The sequence below is a fragment of the Tiliqua scincoides genome, chromosome 2, assembly GCF_035046505.1.
Source record: "Tiliqua scincoides isolate rTilSci1 chromosome 2, rTilSci1.hap2, whole genome shotgun sequence".
Classification (NCBI taxonomy): domain Eukaryota; kingdom Metazoa; phylum Chordata; class Lepidosauria; order Squamata; family Scincidae; genus Tiliqua; species Tiliqua scincoides.
Genome location: NC_089822.1, coordinates 126,914,527 through 126,935,694, shown reverse-complemented (window position 1 = coordinate 126,935,694; position 21,168 = coordinate 126,914,527). Strand labels below are relative to the sequence as shown.

The window sequence follows — 21,168 nt, the reverse complement described above, 5'->3', positions numbered from 1 at the left end:
TATGTGAAAATAAAGAATTGGCTTTTAGAAATGCCAATAGCTATAATAATTATTAAAATTATTCTTTAAAGTGTAGCTGATGCTAGTATGGTAGTTTAAGTAAATATTTAATAGGTTAATTATAAGGATACACAGAAGTGAGAATTGACTTAAAAGCCACAAGTAGCAGCCAGAAGCAACCCTGAAAAGGCTAAAGTTAGTTAGTTGGAGTACATTCCAATTCTGTAAGATTCAAAGTCTTGTTTGATGTTTAAATTGAAACATAACTCATAGGGAGATTTGAAAATAATGAGAAGTCAAAGATGCACCTGCAAGAGACTAGAGAGTGCCAGAGGAAATGAGATAATTAAAAAGAACTTATCTCTTAGCACCAAGAAGCGTAAAATAAAGAGACATAACTTAAATCATTTTAAGAAAGTCTGAGCTAAGCAGCCATTAATCTTGTCTAACAAGAAGAGTTCATGTACTGAACATAGACACTTTAATGAGGACACTTGTAAATCAAGTTCAACTAACTAACATTGAGTCCCTAAGATAAAAGAAACACCTGCATAAGAACAAAATAATGAGGTAATAAATTGTCTATGAAGTTGTCTAATTGGCAAACAGTCCTGAAAGTCCACTGGTCAGCAACACATTAATGAAGCCTCTAAAAGCTGACAGAAAAGGTTGAATTTAATTAAAATAAATAGGAAAGGCGTTCTAAAAAGAAAATCTTTATTTAAAAGTTAGTTTCCCTGTACAGAATAAATATATGTTTACTACTATACCTTACTAACATCTCCTAAAGTACAGATATAAGAGAAAACTTAGTTTAAACAATGCTGGCACACAGCCCCATGAAGCCTGGTACAAAGAATGTTAAAGAGATGAAGTCAAGGTCAGGCCAATAGAAGAATAGGCAGAGATAGGCAAAGACAGTAATAATTGGGTGAACAGTGCCACCATGACATGTTTCAATGCAAATTTCTGTTTTCTTATTGGTCAGTTAAACCTAGCCAACCAGATGTCTGTAAAATGATCTATCTCTGATGTCATAATTTCAGCCAATGAGAGTGTGAGATTTTCAGACAAAGAAGCCAAAATACAATTTAAACAATGGACACCTATTGAAAGGCTGCTATTCTCTGGGACACTGAGAGACCATAGCTCTCTGTGTTCCCCATTTTGAACCACCGAGAGAAGCCCATTGCTAGCAATGAATAAATGTTTGCTCATTTCACCAGGCTTGCTTACCGAGTCTATTTTGAGTTTGTTTTCAACTTTGCTTTTCAAGCTCATGTTTGAGCTTGCTTGAACTTTTGCTGCAGACACAATGTGAACGCCCTGCAACAAATTCACTATAGCAGGGCTTACTTCTGAGTAGACATGCGTAGAATCGGGCTTTTGGTCGCACTCTTTTTTCTTAAATACAGGAGCAGGCAATTGGCACTTCTCCCCATTCCACTCCCTCCCAAAGGCACATTCTCCCCCCCCCCCCAAATCTCATCATCGAAGTTAAAGCTCATCATCGCATCACCTCTCTTACTGTCCATCCCTTCACTCCTCCATATCTTTCCAAGGTCCAGAATCACTTTCCTCACATTCTCCCCCCCCCCACTCCAGCTGAATCCTGCACTTCTTTCAATCATTGCCCCTCACCCCACATCTCTTTCACTACGTGCTCAGTCTGACCTCTTTGCCAGCACTTTCTGGCATTACACTTTAACAACAACATTTTTCCTCCTTTCCAGAATCACATATACTCCAAACTTCATACTCTCCAAACTTCTTGTGAGTCTGGCTGCAGTCCTAACCACACTTTCCTGAGAGTAAGCCCCATTGAACAAAATAGGACTTACTTCTGAGTAGACCTGGTTAGGATTGTGCCCTTTGTCATGTATTATTATTATTATTATACTTTATTTTTACCCCGCCTTTCTCCCCGAAGGGACTCAAGGTGGCTTACAAAACAAGGTTAAAACAAATTAAAAACATAGTTTAAAACAGATAAAAAAATAACATATTGTAAAAACAGTAATCAGATAAAAACTAGTCAGATAATAGCATAGCGCAGCAAATTAAAAAAGGATCAGGCCTGTAAACAGATGTTAAAAAATATTAAGAGATGTTAAAAAGGCCAGGAACTCAGAAGGCTTGTCTAAACAGAAGGGTCTTCCGGCCTCGCAGAAAAGTTTCAAGAGAGGGAGCAGTTCTTAAGTCAAGGGGAAGGGAATTCCATAGTGTTGGTGCCACTACTGAGAAGGCCCTATTTCTTGCCGCTGCCCCATGTACCTCCCTAGGCTGTGGCACTTGTAAAAAGGCCTTCTCTGTTGACCTAAGAGGACGGGCCGGATTGTATGGGAGTAGGCGGTCTCTGAGATACCCTGGCCCAGAGCAGTATAGGGCTTTAAAGGTCAAAACCAGCACCTTGAATTGGGCCTGGAAACAAATGGGCAGCTAGTGCAGCTGCTGGAGAAGCAGACTGACAGAGTCAAACCGCCTACCTCCAGTAACTACACGGGCTGCCACATTCTGCACTAGTTGCAGTTTCCAAACCGTCTTCAAGGGCAGCCCCACATAGAGCACGTTACAATAATCTAGCCTCGATGTCACCGTGGCATGGATCACCGTGGCCAGGTCTGCACGATCCAAGTACGGCTGCAGCTGGCGCACCAGCCGAAGCTGAGTGAAGGTCTCCCTAGCCACAGCCGCCACCAGGGAATCCAGGAGCAGTTGTGAGTCCAGGTGGACCCCCATGTAATGATTTAATTGTATTAATTATATTAATTAAAAATTAGTGTAGTAATTAATGTAGTATTATTGTAAAAAGTATTAGTGTAAATTAATGTAGTAATTTAATGTAAGTAAAAATGTACCCAAGCCTTACCCACAGGTCCTGATACACATAGTAGTAGAACCATTCATGTACAGCCACATTCCATGTCCGGAAGAACGTAGAGAATGACTTGGAATTCCACCAGTCCTAGAGCAAGAAGAGGGAGACACAGTGATGAGCACGGACAGGGGAGGAACCACACTTGAGCAAAGCACCAGGCCCATCTTGCTGCCTGCTTGGGACCTTCTAACATGCAAGAGAGGCTCTTTACAGTGTGCTGTATGGCCAGTTTCTTCTGCCACCAGTCCTCTCAGCCCAGTACCAATAGCCAGTTCCATCAGAGCATAGTTTGTGCCAAGGGGAAACCACTTTTGACACCTGGAAGGAATTCTGCAGTGGGCTTAAGACCTGTCAACCTCATCTTTTTGGGGGGGCTGAAATCAAGAGCTGCATCCCCTGGCGCCGTGTTCATTCTCTGCAACTCAACGTCTCTTTGCAAAAACCTTTAGTGGTACATCTGCCTAGACCCCCCACAGCTATAGTTCTTCCCAGTACTTTGACCCAGACCAGCAGTCTTTTGTACCAAGAGAGTTCAAATTGTCTTCTGCAAAGTGTTTACTTGACGTGGCATTCATTGGCAGAACATGCAGAATTGAATGGGGCTGCATGCATTAGTAGAGCACCAGTTTTGCATGCTGCAGGTTCCAATTTCCTTCTCTGACATTCCAGGGAGGTGAAAGACCCCTGCCTGAAACTCTGGACAACAGCTGCCACTCAGTTCAGACAATATGGAGCGAAATGGACCAAGGATGACACAACATGTTGATATGTCTGCAACAAGAATGTCTTCACTCAAGAGAAAAGACAACCATCTCTATACATTTGCATAATTAATAGCTGCAGATGTTTCCTTAATACCCCACCACCACTTAGTCACACACTCCACCTTTAATCTGAGAGCCTTCTGAAGTCATGGCTCTTGTGAGTTCAAAGGTGTTCTTTGCAGAAAGGCTACAAACTTCTTTGAAACATTTGAAAGCTGACACAGGAAGCCATATATCCTACCAGGTCTGCCTAGATTAAACAGCATAGAGACAACCCCATCCTTTCCCTGTCCTCTCCCCAGCCCCACACATCACCTTGTAGAAGCCACGGTCGGCAAAATGCAGCATCTCGGCAAAAGCATTAAGCCAGCAGTGCTGGAAGGCAAAAAAACACAGCAGCAGCAAAAATGTCCCTGGATGGGGGTAGATAGAGATGATTAATGATGGGGAAACATCAAATCTGCCAAGAACTTGCTATGGTGCAATGTTGGGAGACTCTAGTTTGGCAGATACCTGGGCTCATCGCCAAGCTACACACAAAGTTAAATGGATCAAGTGCCCATGGGGTGTTAGCCACTGAAATGGGTATAAAATCTGGCAAAGGGAGAGAGTAGGGAGACTGTAGTGTAGTATTTTGTCCCTGACCTGGTTTGGATGCTGATTGCAGGCTCACCACCTTCACTCTTGTTAGTGAAAAAACACCTCCTATTGTCTGGAAACAGAATACTGAACTGCAGTATGCGAATCAGGAGTTGGACAGCCCAATTCTAAAGGCGGTGCAACCACTGGGTGCAACGGTGTTGCCTTGTGCAGTGGTGCCAAAGCAGCTACCGCAGCATCCTGCTGCCCTATGACAGGCGCCAGAGGTCTGCTTCCCAGGGAATGCCCCAAGCCCCGCAATGGGGCTTCTCAAGTCTCCACCAGAAAGATTGCCGGCGCAGACTTGCAAGACTGTGCCAGGCCTTCCAGCCTGCCAAGGAGTTCAGGAACAGATGGAATAGAGCTCCACCACTCCCACCCCCTCTTGCCTCAGTTCCTCCCCCCACCATGGAATGCCTCCCACCCACTGTGAGGACCTCACTGCAGCTCAGAGTTCTTACCTAGGCTCAGAACTTACCTAGTTCTTGCTAGGCTCAGCGCCAACTCGCACTGGCATGGACTTGGTGCAGGGTGTCATGGAGTGCCTTTCGGCACATTTGTGATATCCAGCATCGGTGGTACACTCGTACTGCTGGCACTGAGGAGTTCAGCATTGGGCTCTGACTCAGTAAGAAAGTTCTTATTTCATTATGCCATTTCAGGGTTGGAGGGAGATTTTCTCTCAGGTCATATAGCCATTGGTTCCAGAGATTTCTTGCCTGTGTTGTTATGTGGCTTGACTTACATGCTTGAGTTAACTGGGGATACTTGTTCGGCAAGCACCTTTACTGTGGTGTGCCAGCTTTTATGGAGTGCTATAGCTTGGATTTTCTAGGTTGATCTGCAGGAGATCGGGTCCTCTTGCCTTGGAGGGCAGGAGTAGACCAATATGGCCTTTTGGTCCTTTTCCACCTCAAAGGACGAAAAGGGACCATAGCTGGGATTCAGTGAGGGCCTAGCTGGGAACTAGAGGCAGATAATTTCTTTTCTTGCAAGTAAAATTGAAACTCTGCAATACATTGCTGCTCTTTTCACAGACAGGTGAAGAGCTGCAGTCAGATACACAATAACACAACACAATTGAATAGGTTGTATACAGAGCACAGTTGTGTGAACTCCATCCTAATAATAAATGAATCAGAATCCTGTGCCAACAAAGTCCTAAATCCTGTGACCATAAACATTATGAAAAAAAATTGTAAAGATTTCTCTCATTTTGCATATTTTTTTTTTTTAATTTTCAGTTATCTACAACATTCAATAGAAAAAGGAGCAGATACTGGGGGGGGTCATTGAGGAGAATTAAGGGGCTGAAGATATGGCATATCTTTGGAGATATGGGTGGTGGGGCCTCTGGAATGCCCCACCCAACAATGAACCTTAATGGATTTACTGTTCCCTTTATTGCATCTCATAATTCATTTCACTATGCAAACTAGGCCACTCTGCCCATATACCTGGCAATGTGGCAATGAAGATGGAGAGCACCATGGTTTTCAGGTTGAAAGGCTGCTTGCTCATATTCTTGGTGAAGGGAATGCAGAGACGCTCCAGGAGGAAGTTCATGTACAACACACAGCCAAGGAACTGCAAAATAGAGAGGGGGAAAATAAACTTCCCATGCAATATAATGGGTGTGTCGTAGGCTCATTGGCCAGTGGCGTCGCTAGGGGAATGCAGGGGTGTGTGTGGCCCGCACCAGGTGATGCGTATGGGGGGGTGACACTGCTAGTGATCAAAATAGCTAAGATTGCAGTTAGTAGGAATAATACCACCATGTTATATACCATTTGATGCATAATTTACAGCAGATTGAAAAGAAAAAAAAATGGGAAGGAATATCTCCATTCTATGAAAAGTAATAGCCAAAAAACCAGAAAACAAAAATGCAACACTTACGTAACAAAAAATGCAATTTCTTTAACTCAAAACGGACGAATGAGAGTGAATGTTCGAAGAGACAATGAGCTGTTATTATGACACAGCATGGAACCAATACGTTCTTAGTGATACCCTCGGGGGGTGGGGGTGACACCATTAGAGACCAAAATGGTTAAATCATAGTTTGTAGGAACAATAGCATCGTGTTATATACTATACAAAGCATAATTATACAAAGCATAATTGACAACAGAATGCAATGAAGCAAACAACTATCCTATCAAAAGGTATGGCAAAAAACCAGTGGGGGCAGGGCAATGGTACACCACCATGTCCACCACCCAGGTAGTTGCCCCACACACTGCATGGGAGGAGGTTCACCATGGGGGTAACACACTGGCCTCCAGCACCAGGTGACTCAAACCCTAGTGACGCCACTGCATTGGTTCATCCCTTAGTATCTTCCTCATCCATAGAGGGGCCAGGCATGACTTATCAACCTCCTAAAACACCACTCTGCATCTCTCACCTGAGCAAAGTTCTTGATGACATACCTCCAGCGCACATAGGGTGTTCTGCAAGGAAAGAAGCAGCCATTGGGTGGGTGCACAGGATGGATTCTTACATTGTGGGCGCAATCCTAACCGGCAGTTATAGGTGGCCCTGGAGGGTCGCAAACATGCCGTAAAGCACATTTGCACCTCCTTAGGCAGGAGCTGCGTCGGCGCATTCAGATATAAGTGGCAAAGGTAGGCATGGGGGAGTGTGGGGAGGGGGTTATTGGGCGGGGGAAGGGCGGGTCCAGGGGCAGGCGCACAGGGAGCCAGGGCGGGGCTGGAACCCGGCGGTTATGCCAGATCCCAACCCCCGTCCTTGGGGCAAGTGGAGCAGCTTCAAGTTGCTCCACTCTCCTCGGACCTTCACCACCTGCAGAGGTGGTGCAGGTCCGAGGAGACCCATAGGGGCGCGCAGCTCTTACCCACGGGTAAGGGGAAGAGCTTCCCCTTGCCCGTGGCTGAGCCGCTGCTCGCTGCAATCCCACGTTAGATGCAGCACAAGCCTCCTGGCTTGCCTGCTCCAGGGCGGGTTAGGATTGCGCCCTGTATCTATTTGGGATTCCTGTGGACCCACATCTTAATTTTATGCCCTTTTCCTGTCCTACAGGATAATTGCACTAGAGTGGGCGATCAAAGAGGTCTCCAAAGAACCAACGGGTATAGAGAAGACCCACCTTGGGTAACTCTCACTGTAGATCAGTGTGGGGCAGAAGAGAAAATGCAGGTAAGTTGAGAATTCAGGTGGATGCACCTTCCCTGGAAGAAAAAAAATCGAAGAAGCAACAGAAAGCACTGAGGGAGAAGCAGAGAGACACGAGTTTGTGCTGCACGCTGAGAAAGAGATTCACTGGATATGAGCACATGTGTAGGTTCAGGCAGCACCCTACACCCTGGCAGTTGTATAGTTGTATAGTTTCACCAAAAAATATCCACGCTTTGCGTATGCTGTGAGCTATGTAGAACAGGGATGGAAATAAAGTTTGTCATGCTATGGCCTAATCCATGCTGAACACACCTCCCCAAGACATGTTGGCTGCTAGTAGGTAGGAAAAAAAAATCACCAAAACATGCCATGTTTGATATGCTTGATGTAATATGTAGTTTGACCCCAAGAGAAATAATGCACTTACTGGAAAAAACAGAGTGCAACAAATCAGTATGTACTGAAAAATGTGACCTTTTCTTGTGCTTTGCACAAGATTGGAAAGCGGAGGAGGCATTTGTTTCTGATGGCCATTCACAGGGTGGGCCATCCATGAGACTGACTGAGAGCCCAATCCTATGCCTGTCTACTTAGAAGTAAGTCCCGTTAGAGTCAGTGGAGTTTGTGAGAGAAAGTTAAAAACTTTCCTCAGGGTTCTTTTCCAGCAAAGTGAAGACTCATCAGGCTAGGCTGCATTTGTTTCAGGAGTTTCTTATGTTATTAAAACAGCTGCTTTGTTGCCAGTTACTCAACATGTCTGACTCACCTACACAGGAGCAAGCCCTACTGATCATGATAGAACTTATCTCTGAGTAGACACAGACAGAACTGTGCTTTGAGCCAGGGATGGAGAGAACAGGTGTCCATAAAAAAGAGAATTCAAACTTTTTATAGTTCATTCACACCCATTTTTTACATATGCATTGCTTCACGTCAAATAAGGTAAGGTTCTACATTTGGACCAATCAGAACTTAAAACAATACACTGCTTCTCTGAGTAGATATACATATTCAACCAATAATCTATGCATATTCAAGAAAATAGCATCCTCAAGTCATAGCATCCCCTTCCATTCCCTCAGAATTCACTGCTGCATTCCTGAGAAAAGGGCCCTCCTCCTGAGTTATGCACAAGATATGCCTCCTCTTTTGCTCAACATTTCTTTTGGAATGTAGGAAGGCAAGATTTTCAGTTTCTCCTGGGAATGCTTTTTTTTCCAGTTCTAGCAAACTAAACCAATAGCCTATGAAAGTAAAATTGATCATACAATCCAGCTTAATAACTAACTAAATAAAACGATTAAAAATAAGTATGACCAACAAATCGTGACTCTGCATTTCCTCAACTCCTCTTAGGAAAGTGTGGATAGGACTGGGCTGTGAGGCACTTAGTTCATGCAACCTGTTGGGGGGGGGGGAATACCCACCTCTGTCCACCCATGCCCTGGATTGAGAAATGAAGAGTCTCCAATGCTCTAGTCCACTGGCTCTCAAACTGGGGCGTCATGACGCCCCAGCCTGAGAGCCCTGGGCCCTGCACCATTAAGGGGTGGGGGGAAAGCAGTGACGCAATCCCCAGGATCATACCACTGTGGGCGCAGAAGGGGTTTTCCCTCACAAGCCTTACCTGCTGCCAGGATCCCGGAGGCCCCACAGGGGTCTCTGCAGGGCTACCCGCAGCTTGGAAACATTGAAAAACGCAATCGTGACCTACTTCCAGGTTGTAAACATGAAACCGGAAGTGGGTCACGATTGCATTTTTCCACTGTTCCCAAGCTGCAAGGAGCCCTGCAGAGACCCCCATGGGGCTCCCCAGACCCCTTGATCCTGGCAGCAGGTAAGGCCTGCGAGGGAAAGCCCCCTTTGCTCCCTCAGCAGCGCAATCCTGGGGATGGCATCGCTGCCTTCCCCCCGCCCCACCAAGATTTACAGCAGCTCAAACTCTCCCTGAGAACTGCTGCTCTAGTTCATCATTTTTCTTTCCTCCCTATTTCCTGTTCAGCTCCATCCTTCTTTTCCATATTCATTTCAGAGAGTGGGAAATGCTGGCACAACACCTTGTAAGCAGGGGCAGCTTTCGGCACTTGCCTCGTGCATTGGGAAGTCTTAAGCCAGCTCTGGGTATTGGAGGACCAGTAAAGTGTTGGAAGCAGGATCTGTAAGCACTGGAAATTGGATGATAGAGAACTGCACCAATGCTGAGAATCATGGAAAGAGCCATGTAGAAAGGTCCAGAATGAAACTCACCATCTTTTGACTTGGCATATAGGATAGGAGGCACTGACTCCCGCAGAAATGAGTGGCATTTCATCAGGAAACGGATCTAAAAGGAGAAGGAAAACAAGAATTGATGCAAGGTCAAATTAAGACTTCTTATTCGGTTTCTGTGATGTTGAACTGGGATTCGAGCAGAGGAAGCCAAATATCCCTCTCTATCATGGTCCTTGCCACTTGAGGGAGTTCCTGGCCTGTGTTTTTCTGCAAATGACCAGAGGGTGGTATTGCAGCTACCAGTAGTAGAATAGCAAGTGGGGGGGGGCGTCACAGCACTAAATTCTGCAGGCATCTAAACATGCCATGCAGGATGTCTCTCCTCCTCCTCTTCAGAGCCATTCCAGGCGGCTAGAGCAAAACGGAGCAGATGTCCTAATTTTGCTCTAGCCACGTGGAATGGCTTCAAAGGGGAGGGGCCACTGGCATGGCACATTCAGGTGCCTGCAAAACAGAGCACTGTGACCTCCTCAGGAGCCTCAAAGATTTCACCTGGTATATAAAGTTGCTTTCTGGCTTCCCAGCAACTGCTTGCTCAGGTTGGACTGAGCTGCTCCCAAAATATCAGTCTCCGCTAAGGCATTTGCCAGCTGCCCATCTGATTGACTACTTGCCCACTTTCTAGCTTGACCTCATTGGCACCTAGATGCTTCCAGGCTAGGACACCTTCCAACAATCCAAACATCTGGGCTCATGGCAGTGCTGGAACAGCAAAGACAACTCATCAATGCAGTCTGGGAAACCTCTGTTTTCACTCTTAATTCCAGCTGCCATAGTACTACCAGCATGGAGCACACACAGAACAAAAGACTGTGCCCACTGCCATGCTGCAAGAGACTGGATCCTGTTTAGGTCCCCTGATTATGCATGTGTGCTTCCCCAGCAGGAGGAATGGCAATATTATGATCATCAATCAGCAGGAGAATGGCAATATTATGGAGTTTTGCTTAACACACAAAATACATTCTGATTGAAGAATTTGGGCCTCCTTAGTGCTGAATCTGGATTTTGTTTTGCTAGATCTCTAAGGCTGCACTCCTGTCAACATTTTCCCGAGAGTAAGCCCTATTGAACACAATGGGACTTACTTTTGAGTAGACATGGATAGGATTGTTCCCCAGGTAAAGTATAGCTGGATATACCATGTCAAAAGAATATTCTACAGAACTGATTTGGTTCTCCCTTAAGATCATGCCCCTCCCCCACCCAAACTGCTTAGGAACTTCTTTCCCACACAGTGATCGTCATGGCACTGCACCTGTTCAATGAGGACAATGAAACAGGAGGCAGGCCCCAGGTGGTAGAAGACAACAGCATAGACAGGGTAGAAGCCCAGTACAGCAGCGTGGCAGATCAGCAGGACCACTGTTGTGGTGGCTGTGAAGAGCCTAGGGTGTTTTGCAGTCCTCAAAGCACTGGCCCACAGCTGCAGGAACTTGTAAGGCACAAGTAAGGTATAGAGGCACATGCAGAGCCAGACAAAGAGTGCCCTGGGCAGATTCCCAAAAGCAACGATGAAGAGCTTGAAGTCCAGGACAAGCCTGTGAAGAAATAAAAACAGCCATGAAGAAAAATAGACAATATCAGCATCATCGAAGCAAGGGGACATCCATGGACCATCAACAGGGGACTAAAATTCTGGGGGAGGAGCTACAGCCCAGGCAACAAGACGTAGCTTTTAGGAGCTCCGTCGGTCCTTCTGTTTTTGAATACTCCTCCAAGGATTTGGAGGGGCTTTTTTGGCTAGGAGAAGCCAGGAAAGTGCTTGAGACTTGAGGCTAGCTAACTCTTGGGGAAAGCAACCCCTGGAATTGGGAAAAACCTGTCTTTACAGCAAGAAACGAAGGAACTCTGCCATATCTGGCAGAGACAGCCTGGATTCCTCCCCTCCCCTCCCCCTATCGCTTGAACTGCAGCTCTAAAGGAAAGAAAACGCTTGGGGCCGGTTCTCTAATCTTCCGCCAAAGAGTGAGTAAGCTTCCAACTTGATATCTTTGAATGAGACAGCGATTAGAAGGCAAAGTTGCTTAAAGAGTGAGGGAATTCTTTTTTGACGGCGAGAGAAGGAAGTGAAGAGGTCTTTGGTTCAGCGTTCCCTCAGAAACTCACTTCAAAGACGGCATGATTTACAATTAGACTAAAAACAAGGCAGGAGGTCTGGTCTAGAGGGTAGAGCCTCTGTCTGCCTGAAGATAACAACCACAAGGTCGCCAGTTCGAGGCCACCGGCACCGTGCGACCTTGAAGCAGCTGACAAGCTGAAGCCGAGCTATTCCATCTGCTCTGAGCGTGGGAGGATGGAGGCCAGAATGTGAAGCCAGATCAGAATGAAACACCTTGAATGTAGTGGTTCTTGAAAGAAAGAACCTTCTTTGAAATTGTAAAAATCCCTATTTAATAAGGGATTTAAATAAAGCCTGCCTATGTAAACCACCTTGAATAAAGTCTTGAATAAAGACCAAGAAAGGCGGTATATAAATACTTGTTGTTGTTGTTGTTGTTGTTGTTGTTAATTAAGATAATAATAACTTCGGGGGGAAAAGAGTGACTGGCTGAGATATTCCAGCTGTCTATACTACAAGGAAGAAAAATCTACAAGGAAGAATAATCTACAGACTGTAAGGGACATTTCAAATACCTGATAAGAGGAGAGAATGTGAGATATAGATGGTTACTCCCAGAAGGCTTAGTCTTTACATATCAACTGAAAAGATATAACATAACCTCAATAATGAAAATGAGAAACTTCTTGGAGACTTTGCAAAGAGATCAAGAGGAACAAGAACCACCAAAAGATGTAAGTAAAGATAACCATGATCGAGGGAAAAATAAAGCGACTCTAGAGGACAGAACATCCTTAGAGAAAGAATCAGAAGTAGGATTGGGTCAAAGTTCAGAAGATGAAGAAGGAGGAAGAAGAAGAAGTGGAAGAGGAGCAGGATGATGATTTTGAAAAGAAAAAAATTATTAAAACTAAACAACAAAGATGCCAACCAAGAAGAGAAGTGAAAATAAAAAAGAAAAATATAGAATGATGACATCAGATATGCAACTTGATTTGTTATCCATAAACATTAATGGGTTAAGCTCACCACAAAAGAGAAAGAGGATTTTCCATCAATTAGAAAAAGAGAACAAAGACTTGATAGCAATTCAAGAAACACATATATTGAAAAAAGATTGGAAATTTCTACAAAACAAAAAATTAGGTGAACTTTTTTATATGGCAGAAACAAAAAAGAAGAAAAAAGGCTTAGCCTTATATGTTAAACCTTGGTTGAGTCCAAAATTGATTTATACAGATGAAGATGCCAGAATACTGGTAGTAGAAATTACATATGCGGAAAAGAAATTATTAGTGGTAAATATATATGCGCCTAATGACTCACGTGAAAAATTCTTTACAAAATTACGTAGAAAATTGGCTCCCCTGAATGAATTTGATCTGATTCTGCTAGGTGATTTTAATTCAACATTTGACATAATTTAGATAGATCAGTTAAGAGGAAAAAGAAAGGAGGTAACCTACCTAAATCTTTCTTACAGTTGGCAGAAGAATTCAACTTGATTGACACATGGAGAGCCCAAAACCCAGGAAAAAGACAATATACTTATTTTTCAACACGACATAAAGTATGGTCAAGAATAGATATGTGTTGGATTACAGCAACAACAGATATATTTGAAGCAGAAATACTACCAAACACCTTCGCGGATCATAGTCCAATCAGTGTAAAATTCAATAGATTTCGGAGGAAAGGGCTCTGGAGACTGAACATTACTGATATGAAAAATAAGGATTTTGTGAATTTAGCTAAAGAGGAAATGAGTTGGTTTTTTAAAATAAATAATCACCCGGAAATGAAATCACAGATTATTTGGGATACAAGTAAAGCGTATTTTAGAGGAATTATGATGAAATTTTCAGCAAGAAAAAAAAGGAAGGATAACCAACTTATTAAAGAGCTAACTTTAAAATTGAAGAAGAAAGAGCAGGAGTTCCAAGAGAATCCATCTAGAGAAGAATTAATTGCAAAAATACAGAAACTGCAACATGAGATCAGAATTAAACAAACGGAGGAAATTGAGAGAAAACTAAAATTAATTAAACAGAAGTATTTTGAAAATGCAAATAAACCTGGAAGATGGCTGGCACATAGACTGAAAAAAGAACAACAGAGGAACTTTATAAATAGTTTGATAGATGAAAATGGAATTGAGAAACATAAATCTCCAGAAGTTAAACTTATAATTGAAAATTTTTATCAGCAATTATATAAGAAATATAATGTAGATCCGGATTTGCAAATGGATTACCTATTAAAAAATAATATGCTAAAATTGACATCAGAACAGAAACTAATTTTAGATCAGAAAATTTCCATGCAAGAATTATCAGAAGCAATCAAAAGACAGAAAAATCAGAAATCCCCTGGACCAGACGCAATTCCGGCGGAATATTATATTTGAAGAGACGATACAATTACCGTTCAAGAATTTGGTTAATGATATCTGGGAAACGGGAAATATACCTGACTCATGGAAAGAAGCTTTAATTACGTTAATACATAAACAAAGCACAGAAAAGAAAGAAATTAGAAATTATAGGCCAATTTCTCTTTTGAATATGGACTATAAGGTTTTTGCATCAATATTGGCCGGAAGATTAAAGAGAGTTCTATTGCAAATAATACATCAAGATCAAACGGGCTTTTTACCAAAACGACATCTAAAAGATAGTGTGAGAGTTATTATTAATATAATAGAATATTTTGAGGCACATCCAGAGAAAAATTAGGATTAAACTTCGTAGATGCACATAAAGCATTTGATAGAGTAAATTGGAACTTTATGATACAACTAATGCAGCAGATGGATTTTGGGCCAAAGTTTATAAAGGTAATAGAGAAGATATATACAAAACAGACCACAAGAATAAAGATAAATGGTGATACAACAAGAAAGATAGAAATTCAACAGGGAACAAGACAAGGATGTCCTTTATCTCCATTACTGTTTATTTTAACTTTGGAAATATTGAATAATATAGTAAGAAGAGATGAAAGAATTGTTGGAGTGAAGGTCCAAAGTGAAGAATTTAAGATTCAGGCATATGCAGATGATCTTACTTTTATTTTAGAGGATCCAAACCAGTCTTTAATATATCTGATAGAAAATTTGACAGAGTATGGAGAAATGGCAGGACTGAAGATAAACTATGATAAAACAAAAATATTAGTGAAAAATATGAGAAAACAAGAAAAATAGCAAATACAGGAATTTGGTATTAATATTACAAACAAGATTAAATATCTGGGGATCACTTTAACAGATAAATGTAGTGAATTGATGGAAAATAATTATCTAAAGTTAATGATGGAGATTAAGAAAGATTTAAAAAGATGGAATGGATTAAACTTATCATTGTTGGGGAGAATAGCAACAATTAAGTCAAATGTGCTGCCGAGAATATTGTTTTTATTTCAGACAATACCAGTCCTATTAAAAAAGGCATTTTTTCAGGATTTAAATAAAGTGATGGCTAATTTCATTTGGCAAGGGAAAAAAGCTAGAATAAAGATGAAACTATTACAAGATGTTAAAGAACGAGCCGGTTTTGGAATGCCAAATTGGGAAATTTATTATTACGTGGCAGCAATGAATTGGATAAAGGATTGGGTAGAAGCGGAAAAATCTAGAGAGTTAAAATTAGCATTATATGATCTGCAGATTGATCCTCATGCTTTTATGATATATGATAAAGCCAAATATCATAGCTATTTTAAACAACATCTGATAAGAAGGGCACTGTTATTTGCCTGGGAACAAATAAGGTATAAAGTTTACGAGAAAATTCCAAGATGGGTTAAACCATTGGAAATTAGTACAAGGCCAATATGGTTGAGAGGTTCATGGAATAAGAGATATGATGAATTATTAGATGAAAAAGCAGATCTTTACTCAAAAGAAATATTGTGGGATAAAGGGATTAAACTGGATTGGTTGACGGAACTACAAATTAAAACAAGATGGATGAAAGATAAAAAAGAAGGAATCTATCTAGAGGAAATGGAATTTGATAAAATATTTCTATCAAATGAGAAACATTATATTAAGAGGATGTATCAATATTTGTTAAGTATGGAAATGGAAGATGAATCGGTAAAAGAGGTGATGATTATATGGGCAAAGAATATTGGACACAACATAATAATGAATAATTGGGATCAGCTATGGAAAAGAAATATGAGGATGATTAAAGCAGCAACAATGAAAGAAAACATATATAAAAATTTTTATAGATGGTACCTATCTCCAGATAGGTTGGCAAAAATGTATCCCAGCACAAGTAACAAATGTTGGAAATGTAAAGAGGTGAAAGGATCTTTTTACCACATGTGGTGGCTTTGCCCTAAGGCAAAAGAGTTTTGGAAAAAAATTCATCTAAATATTCAAGTTATTTTCAATTGTGTAATACTCTTACAACCAGAATTGTTTCTATTGAATATCTTCCCTGAAGGATATAACAATGATTTCAAACACATTTTGTTATACGTGATCATTGCAGCAAGATTGGTCTATGCCAGGTTATGGAAGAATTCAGAAATTCCTGGTGTAGGGATGTGGATTGAGAAACTATACGAGATTGTCGAAATGGACGTGTTGACGGAAAGATTGAGGGATGGCGAGATGGAGAGAATACAGAGATTGTGGAACCCATTATATGAATGGTTAGATAAACGATTATGAAATATTGATTGAAGAGATGATAATTATAGAAATAAGACAGTATTGGCTGCAGTTCTGTGATTCCCTAGTGTTTTCCCTTTGTATTACCCTGAATATATATGTGATTTTCCCTGTACCCATGCCTTAAATCAAATAAAATATTAAAAAAAAAACAAAAAAAAAAACACACACACATTTGGAGGTGATACTCATATGGTGATTTCCATGCCCCTTAGTGCTTAAAAAGAAACAACCCAGTCCCTAACTTCTCCTTAATGTTGCAAGTCTACATCTGTCTGCCACCCAAGACGGAAAGTTTCCCAGCCCTCAGCTCCACATCTGAACCATACCGTCCTTCATCAATGGAATCCACCATGATTGTGCTGAGAGCAGATAAACAGAGAAAGGCAACAAACATGTGGTAGATGGAGCGGAAATGTTTGACTTCCAGCAGTTCACTGAAAGAAAAAGAGCAGGGTTGACATCAGGTAAGCTGTAACACAGGGGTGGACAGTAAACTGGATCTGGTCACAGAGCAATTGTATGTGAACCCCTAGAAGCCACTGCATGTTCTCATCAATATCTGGGGGGAGGGGTGGGGGGAAATCTCTTAATGAAATAAAGATATCCTATGCTTCATTACAATCAGATTTTTAAAAAGATAATTTTTAATGTGCAAACTGTAAATGTGCACATTGAACACAATGAACCGCATGTATATTTTATGTTACTACGTGGTACTAACATTATTGTAAAACACGACTTTGGGAAAGGGATTTGGTTTGGGTGGCAAAATACAAAATCTAAATAAATTATAGATTATTCCCCCCCCCCGCCCCCCAGAATGCAGAATTGTTGCCAGAAGTAGCAGGGTTGTGGGCCATAGTGTGCGGTGTTAGGGGTCTTGAACCAGGGAGTGATTCTGGTAGCAGAACTCATGTCTTACCGTCTGCAGTACCAGGAGAGCACAGAGGTAGCAGGAGTGGCGGACTTTAGTTTTGCTATGCCACAGGACACTCACCTCACACCACTATTTCACCAGTGATAGGAAGAGAAACTGCAGCCATCCACCCCAAAAAAAACCAGAAGACAAAGGAGCTAATAGGGTACCTGCCAGCTCTATTTAAGAATTCACCTGGGCTCAGCTCCCTAACCTAAGTTACCTGCCTCTGAGAGAAGATGCTGAACAGCCTCATCTGTTTAACAGGCACATCACATGTCAGGAATGAGAAGAAAATTCATCCTAGAAGACCCTGTAATGATCTGGGTGCAGAGACAGCCCATTCATGAGGCCAACTGAAGTGGTTGCCTCAGGCTGCCTCAGTCAGCAGACTGGTGGAGGTGCCCATCTCTGTCCACCTGCTTGCCTCCACTGCTCCTCCTCCTCCTTCCATTTCCTGGACTGGAAAGGAAGAGGGGGTCAGAGAGGAAATGTGGACAGGAGGAGAGTGCTGTGCTAGAACATCAGAGAAAAGGAGGAATGGAGGTTTGCACATCACCAGGTAAGGAGGGAGCAGCATTTGTCAAGCCACCTCATGTGTCAGGAAGTCTTGGGATGGCCCTGCCTGGGTGAGCAGCAATCTGCACTGTCATATCACTAAATATACTTACATAGGGTGTACTTTTGACATCACTGTGTACCGTTTCCCACCTTGTCTCTCTTAGCATCCACCTTTCCTGTCACAACTGGCAAGATGGCACAAGAAATACTCACTCAAGCAAAGACTGTTGGGCAATGAACACTTTCTTCTGCCTGTCCTGCAAAGGGCCTTTTTCTCTGCAAGGATCCAAAGAAGGTGATGATTAGTGTTAATTCTTAGACCTGATTTGCTTCTGGGCAAGGGGTGAGCAGGAGCCAGAAAAAGAGCATCACAGAGATGCTGCAGCAACTCATCCCCTATGGAATGAGAAGATCAATCAAGTTAGGAGCAACGTGCAATCCCAGCCGGAATGTGTCATGTGTTTCAAAAGCCTACCTGTCCTTAAAATTCATGGTAGGTAATCATATTTCCCTATCTTGTTCACTCAACAGTTGTAACAGTGAGGAAGGTTGAAATTATTGTTGTTGTTTTTACTGCCTCTGCTCCAGTGCCTTTCACTAGTGGCATAGCTAAGGCATATGCTACCTGTAGCCCTCCCCCAAGATGAAATTTATTATGTAAATACAAAGTTTTCCAGTTAACTGGGCTTATCTTTTGAAAGAATCAGATATTCCAATGCCGTTTGTTTCACTGCATTCTGCATTAAATTACCTTTCCAATGATGTATAACAGGATGGTATTATTCATACATACATAGGTTTTCATAATTTTGGCCACTAGTGTCAAACTCCACTTGTTGCCCCCCCCCCCGAAGCTTGTTGTCTGGTGCAATTGCACAGACAAGGTCCAACAAGTCCATCATTCCAATTCAAACAATGGCCACCCAGGTCCCTCCAGGAAACCCACAAACAGAGTATTGAGGAAACAGGCCCTTTCCACTCTTGCTGTCCATGAACTGGTATGCAGAGGTGCAGAGTCTTGAAAGATAGGGTTCCATTTAGCCTTCATGACTGATACATTCATGGACGATAAGCTGATCCTCCATGAATTTAACTCTCTTTTAAAACCATCTGAGTCAGTGGCCATTCATCACATATCATGACACAAATTCCAGAAAAATTTACAATGCTTGTGTGACAAAGTTCTCTCTCTTGGTGCATCCAGAAACTTCTGCCAATTAGGGCACAATCCTATCCAACTTTCCAGCACTGATACAGTTGAAGTGCAGTCCCGAGATAAGGGAAAAAATGTTAGCATGGCTGCAGTGGCGTCACTAGGGGGGTGCGGGGGTGCACACCGGGTGACACGCACGGGGGTGTGAAACACTAAAATCACGGTGGTTAGGAGTAATACCATCATGTTATATATTGTTAGATGTGGAATTGCCAGCAGAATGCAATGCAAAAAACCAGAGTGAAATATCTCCTTTCTGTCAAAAGGTATGGCCAAAAAACCAGAGAACAAAAAATGCATGAAGCCCTATGGAAAGTGAAACTGAGCTGTATCATGCGTTTACTCATGAGTAGGTGACCTTGCCTTAGTCCGTCGGAAAGGGCAGGCTGAGCAGAATCCAACAACACCAGAATGGTCCTGATCCAATGAATGCAGCCCCCAAAAACATGCAGCCCCTTCCTGAGAAGGAAGTCCCTCCCTCCAAGTAGATGAATGTATGGAGCCCAAGGAAAGCAAAACTGAGCCTCACAGTCACGTTTTCTCGCAAGTAAGCAAACGTGCCTTGGCTGGTGGTCAGGCCAGGCTAAGGGGAACATGAGGACACCGGAATGGTCCCGATCCAATGGAGCTGGAGTGCAACAAATGCTCTAGAAGGCAGCCTCCACTCCCACTAAAAAGGACATAACAAGAGGCTTGAACTGGTAAGGGGAAGTTTTCTATTTTGCACTTGCAAAGCCAGGTGGGTCTTTATATGGATATGCTTGAAATAGAAGAACTTTAAACTGGGCACTGGGATGGCTGGAAATCTCTCTGATTTTTTTGGGGAGGGGCGGGGGGGTATTATGGCAGGCAGACTACAGAGTAAGCTCCATTGACCATTATGGGACTTACTTTGGAGTAGACATGCATAGGATTGGGCTCACAGGCTGCAATTCTACCCACACTTTCCTGAGAGTAAGCCCCACTGACCACTATCAGACTTACTTCAGAGTAGACATGCATAGGATTGGGCTCACAGGCTGCAATCCTACCCACACTTTCCTGAGATTAAGCTCCATTGACCACTATGGGACTTACTTCAGAGTAGACATGCATAGGATTGGGCTCACAGGCTGTAATCCTACCCACACTTTCCTGAGAGGAAGCCCCATTGACCACAATAGGACTTACTTCAGAGTAGATTTACTTGGTGGACTGGCTCCCCCTTATTTAGTTATTTTATTTTAATTTAATTATTTATAATTATTTATTTTAATTTGCTTGATGATGTCACTTCTGGCCGTGACATCACTTCCAATGAGTCCTGGAAAGATTGTCATTCTAAAAAGTGGGTCCCTGTGCTAAAAGTTTGAGAACTGCTGCAATAAGGTGTTAGTAAGTTGACATGGTGTGTGTGTGTGTGTGTGTGTGTGTGTGTGACTCTACAAGTTTTCAAAATCACTAAAATCAGAATTTGAAGGAATAAGTCTATCATGTTATATGTCAATCAATGCGTAATTTCATGCAGAATGCAATGAAACAAACTACATTGAAATATCTGTATTCTAACAAAAGGTACAGCCAAAAAAATGGTGGGGCGGGGCAATGGTACATCACCATGCCCACCTGGGGCATTGCCCCGCCCACTACATGGGGTGACACACAGGTGTCCCACACCCAGTGACGCGAATCCTAGTGACGCCACTGCTCTTTAGTTCTACTGTTCGGAGAGGCAGGGAGAAAAATTCTCTCTCTCTCTCTCTCTTCCCCCCCACTTTCTCCACTCCATGCAGAATTTTATAATCATCTTTATGCCTCAACCCTTCATCTGCTTTTCTTTCAACTTAAAGGACCCTCCCTTGCAAAATGCTCCAGTCTCCTGATCACTTTGGTTGCTTCCCTCCTTTTGCATCTATTCCAGCTCTATGATATACTTTAAAAAAAATTATTATTTTTATTTAATTTAAGATATGGGTACAGGGAAAATCAAAAATACATATGTTAGAGGTAATACAAAGGGAAAAACACTAGGGAATCGCAGAACAGTAGCTAAT

At 42.4% G+C, this 21,168-nt stretch overlaps 1 protein-coding gene across 1 annotated transcript in view; it reads right to left on the bottom strand.

Annotated features, from left to right (window-relative positions):
• Positions 1-18,414, bottom strand: part of LOC136638777 (sterol O-acyltransferase 2-like) — a 42,084-nt gene extending 23,670 nt beyond the window's left edge. The window contains exons 1-10 of the mRNA XM_066612807.1: positions 18,398-18,414; positions 18,136-18,198; positions 16,772-16,879; positions 10,952-11,234; positions 9,670-9,745; positions 7,394-7,475; positions 6,692-6,737; positions 5,739-5,868; positions 3,958-4,055; positions 2,870-2,965 (exon numbers count right to left, since the gene is read on the bottom strand). Of these exons, the coding sequence (XP_066468904.1) occupies positions 2,870-2,965; positions 3,958-4,055; positions 5,739-5,868; positions 6,692-6,737; positions 7,394-7,475; positions 9,670-9,745; positions 10,952-11,234; positions 16,772-16,879; positions 18,136-18,198; positions 18,398-18,414 (999 nt within the window). The remainder of the gene's footprint in view (positions 1-2,869; positions 2,966-3,957; positions 4,056-5,738; positions 5,869-6,691; positions 6,738-7,393; positions 7,476-9,669; positions 9,746-10,951; positions 11,235-16,771; positions 16,880-18,135; positions 18,199-18,397) is intronic.
• Positions 18,415-21,168: the final 2,754 nt, after the last annotated feature.